The sequence below is a fragment of the Gavialis gangeticus genome, unplaced genomic scaffold, assembly GCF_001723915.1.
Source record: "Gavialis gangeticus isolate Ggan-Ray unplaced genomic scaffold, GavGan_comp1, whole genome shotgun sequence".
Taxonomy (NCBI): domain Eukaryota; kingdom Metazoa; phylum Chordata; order Crocodylia; family Gavialidae; genus Gavialis; species Gavialis gangeticus.
This window is the reverse complement of record NW_017728992.1, coordinates 100,592,967-100,597,612: the sequence shown is the minus strand read 5'-3', so window position 1 is coordinate 100,597,612 and position 4,646 is coordinate 100,592,967. Positions and strand designations below refer to the sequence as shown.

Sequence of the window (4,646 nt, the reverse complement as noted above, 5' to 3'; positions counted from 1 at the left end):
TTTTTTTTTTTTTTTTTAATTCTCCCCCCCACAGGAAAATTGTACTAACCACAACAGAGAAATCATCCTCTTAAAGAGTGCTCTGACAGTCCACGACAATTTGCGACTAGACATTCTGGGTTTAATCCTTTAATAAAATGCATGTTACACAATTTCTAAAAACTGGTTTAATGCACAAAGCTTTTGACAGGAAGTTTGTAATGTTTTTCCCCACCCCTGCGTTAAGCTAATGTTTTAAAGCAGTAACTCTACAACTGATTCATTTGTGTTTGGAGTTGAGACAAAGGCCAAGGTGCTATCCAGCCTCCTACTGAAGGCAGTAAATCCTTATTAAAGGTAAGATGCATGCCTATCTATGCAAGAAGGGGAACTATCACACTACTGGTGAAAGAATGGGAGGGCCCTAAAAATGCAATGAGTTGAGAGAATTAAGAATATGCAGAGACTAGGCAATCATCCATTTAATTAAAAAGGTTTATAGAATGTGTACTTGAGTGGAAAGCTACATATGATTACTTGGGGGGCGGGGAAAAAGAAACCCAAAACACCTAGTTAAACTTTAAAACAAATCAACTGCTGAGTTAACCATCCAAAAATAATTAAGTCAATGAAACACTTTCAAAGTTGTGCTCTAATTTGTTATATAAAATGCACCAATTTATGCAAAATAGGTATATTAGTGTAAAAGGAAGGTGGCTTTAAACAACTGAGTACTGGATTAGAGTCTAACAAATAATGAAGACCTGGATTAAACTCTCTTCTCTGACAAAGACTTCCTGGGTGACCTTGTACAAATCACTTGGACACAAACCCTCAATAAAGTTATTGGATGCTTAACTGCTATTTACCTTTGAGGATCTGGAATTTCTGTGAACTGGAATAATAGTACTTCTATACCTCACTGATGAATACATTCAAGACTATGAGGTATACAGATACTATGCAATGGGGATGGACATAGCAGTATCTAAGCCACATAGAAGCGATTTTTTTTTTTTTTAAAAAAGGTGCTTTGCATCTAATACAGCCATTGGATTTCCATGAAAATAGGTGCTCAGCACTTTTGGAAAAATCGGGTCACTTATTTTGGTGCTTAATAGTGGGCTTAACTGACTCACTTGAGAAGCCCAAAGTGTTGATTCTACATTTTATTTTCTGTGACTGTCCACAGGATGCAGAGCTTTTCAAAGTGGTGCACATGTGTGCACACGTGTCCTTTAAAATATTCTGGAAAAAAAACAAAAACAAACTATACCTGCCAATAAAGATAAGGAACTAGTTGGGGGTGGGGGGGGGGAGAGAAGAGAGAAATAGAAGTTTTGTTAATAAGAAAATATTCTGTTTTCTTATCAGACGTGGAATTACTGGTATATAAACCAAGATAAAGTGTTATATGGATACAATAAGTACACTAAACAACTACTGGAATAAGAGAGACTGGTGTTGTAGATCAGGGATCAACAGCATTTAAGAACAGCTTGCAGCTTGGCTGCTGCCATGGGCGACCAATCCTCTCTGCACTGCCCTAGCCCTCCCTGTTCTGTGCAAAGGGCTGCTCTCTTCCTCTCATACCCACACTTAGAGTAGACTCTGCTTACCCCACTACCACGTGCTGCTGATTTTTCTCATCACAACCAATAACAGGGACCTACAAATTCAGCTACACAGATAGATGGAGGCTGCAGTAAAAGAGCAAGAGAGCAGGCAGGCCTGGGACAGGTGCCAAGTGGAAGCTGCAGAGGACACCAGCAGCATGCCTAGAGGAATCCATAGGGCAGGGTGGTGGTGGTGTTCTCACTGCCACTGATCCTCCAGCCACCATGTGCCACAGAGGCTGGATCCAATTTCTTCATGGATTTGTTCCAGCCCATGGACCCTAGAATGCCAACCCTACCATAGACTGCTGCATTCTTAAAGTCCTAATGGGGCCTCTTTTGCATAGGTACGTTTTATGCCCAAACATGCACGCGTATATTACAACACAGGTATTGTATATACTTGCATATGTAACAAATTAAAGCAATTCATGTCATTTGGACTTGCAACTACAGCATGCTGGACTGCAAGTATCTTCCATATATACAATGACAAGTTAAAGTTTAGACTCAAATTCTGGCCTCCTTGTCAGAGTGAATTGCTCACTGTAGATGTAGCACTCCATTAAGTCTGAGGGAGCCTCTGCAGATTTCAAGTGTGTAGGGGTAGTCAGGGTTGGGGAAGAGTTCAGACTCATGCTGGCAACTGGCTGGGCCGTTTGCTCATGTGGTGAGGGTACTGCATCTCTATCAAAGAGCAGTGAGGCCTACTATTGAACACACTCCCCTAGTGTCTTTGAACCACTCTGCCTAAATACACTGTGTGAAGAACACTTCCTTCTGGTCATCTATATGCCCTCAGTCCCACTCCTACCTCAGTAAACACTTCCCAAGCAGATGGCAGCAATCTTGCTCCAAATACTTATAAGAGTAAGTGCAGAACTTCTTGCGCTGTAGAGACAACATATTCATAAGATACCCTCCACCCTGCATCTGTTCTGTTCTTTCAGTGCAGGCCATCTTTTTCTCCTCTTATGCTTCTTTTTTTCTCTCAGTGAAAAAAATCTCTAGTTTAATTCTGTCTCATATGCACTTACATGTGTTGCTACTCTTGAAATCGCATCATGTTGATCACTTCCCATTGTTATGTTCCCAGACTCCTAATTCCACCTATTTTCTCTCCCCCAAAAAGTCATAACTTCCCACTGCCCTACCCAAACCATACCAATTCTCTTTCTTCCTTTCCTTAAAATGCTTTCCCTTTTCCCTCTCAGTGACCTGGGGCCAGAACCTCAGCCCCTAAGTCCTTAGATCTACCTTCAGAAGTCTGCTTTATGTTTCGTTTCCTTCCTCCAAAACCTGCCCACTGACAGATGCTACAGCATTCAGATGCCTGCTTTAATTTGTGCCAGGGTTTGTTTGCAGTCCACTTACATGCATCTAGGACAGCTCAAACGTACTCAGTTCTCTAGCCCTAGTCTCAAATGATTTGACAAATCTACTTTAACCAAATTATGTCTGGTCCACAATTTTGGCAAAGCCACATTAATTGAAAATGGCTGCAAAAAACTAACTTCTAAAAAGGAAGTTCCCTATTATATATTCCTTTTTGTAATGGAGACAAGGTTTGGAAAACCCAGCTAGAAATCCAGTCGATTAATATTTCGCACCACAGATTTTTGCTTGCATTTAGATATCTTTATTATTTTAATCTTAATGAGTTACTGCCTGTGTTACATAGTAAATCTGAAGTCTGACTTAGCTTTGTATTGATTTGCCATCCAGACCCACCCCCATGAATAAGAAAACCTTTTCTTGCACAGTACCTGCCATTTCTAGTATCATGTTGCCTCATGTTCTTGATGAAATGAACCTTCTTAAAGTTCTTTGGTCTGGGTGAACCTGACAGAGTCTGACATCTGAAAAATACATCAGTTAAAAAAAATGTAGTCAGTTCCATGCTGGACAGCTGAAGTGTCTCAAAACACAGAGACAGGAAGGAAGGACTAGACAAATGATTCAAGTTACCCCATTTTAGGAGTCAGCAGGAACAAAGACAGTAAGTCTGGAAACAAAGGCTTAAATTACGAGGGGGGGGGGGAAAAATAAGAGAGTGTCCTCGAACTTTAACATATAACTTCGTGGTCTCTGCTGAGTTATATCCAAAAAAGCTCTCCAAAACGACTAGTAGATAGAACTCTTTAACTGGATTCTTGAATAATTTCAAAGATCCAATACACCTGTTTTTTATGGTTATGTTCTCAGCTACTTAAACTGTTCCCATTAGCAAAAGAAAGCTACAATTAAAAACATTGATGATGCAGCAGTCTCATTTCCCAGTTACAGGAGTAATTGATTCTCACTTTCCTTTAACTGAAGGTCAGTCATCATTTCTGCAATGTTATAACGCACACGGAAAAAACAAAACAGGCAAAGTAAGTTGTTTGGAGGGAAAAAAAAAAAATGATGAAAAAAATCAGTTTTAAAATCCATTTTAGTGGAAAGTTTTTAGGTTTAAACAAGCTGGGATTTTGGGGGCTGTTTGTATTTTATCTTAAGAAATAAAATAAAATTTGGAATCTTTTCATGGACAGAAACCACAGAATGTTTGGAAGGATTTTATTTTATTTTTTAATTACTAAATGCATTTGAAAAGGAATCTCAGTCTCTAGAGAAAGTCTGACTGCTCTTTGTGCACTGTGTAATAGCTAAGGGAGGAAGAAATCCTTCCCAGATGACAAAGCAGCAGCTGACCGATTCTTTCTTCAGTCCCAGGCCTGCAGCTACCTCCATAAATGCCTGCACCACTGCAGAAGAGAAGGAATAACTATCACATTGCTGTCAAAGCAGCAGATTCACCAGCCCTACTTCCAGTTCATGCCACTCCCAAAATCTAGTGCTTTAGCACCATGTGGGCAGGCCTGTGTACAGGCTGCCTTCACAGCATGCAGGAAGAGGAAACTCCTGTATGGGAGTGAAGAAATCCCTCCCTTCCTTTGCTGTGGAGTTGCATTGCCTCTGTTCACGGAAGAGCACTCCACACCTGCCGAGGCAGAAAGGTGGAGATCTCTCTCTAAAAGCTTTATCTTGTTTTCTACCACATGGCCTGAA

The 4,646-nt window shown here is 40.4% G+C and overlaps 1 protein-coding gene across 1 annotated transcript in view; it reads right to left on the bottom strand.

The window, feature by feature from the left end:
• Positions 1-4,646, bottom strand: part of CABLES1 (Cdk5 and Abl enzyme substrate 1) — a gene marked incomplete at its 5' end in the record, with an annotated part of 168,875 nt that overhangs the window by 86,191 nt on the left and 78,038 nt on the right. The window contains one exon of the mRNA XM_019526249.1: positions 3,362-3,454. Coding sequence (XP_019381794.1) covers positions 3,362-3,454 — 93 coding nt within the window. The remainder of the gene's footprint in view (positions 1-3,361; positions 3,455-4,646) is intronic.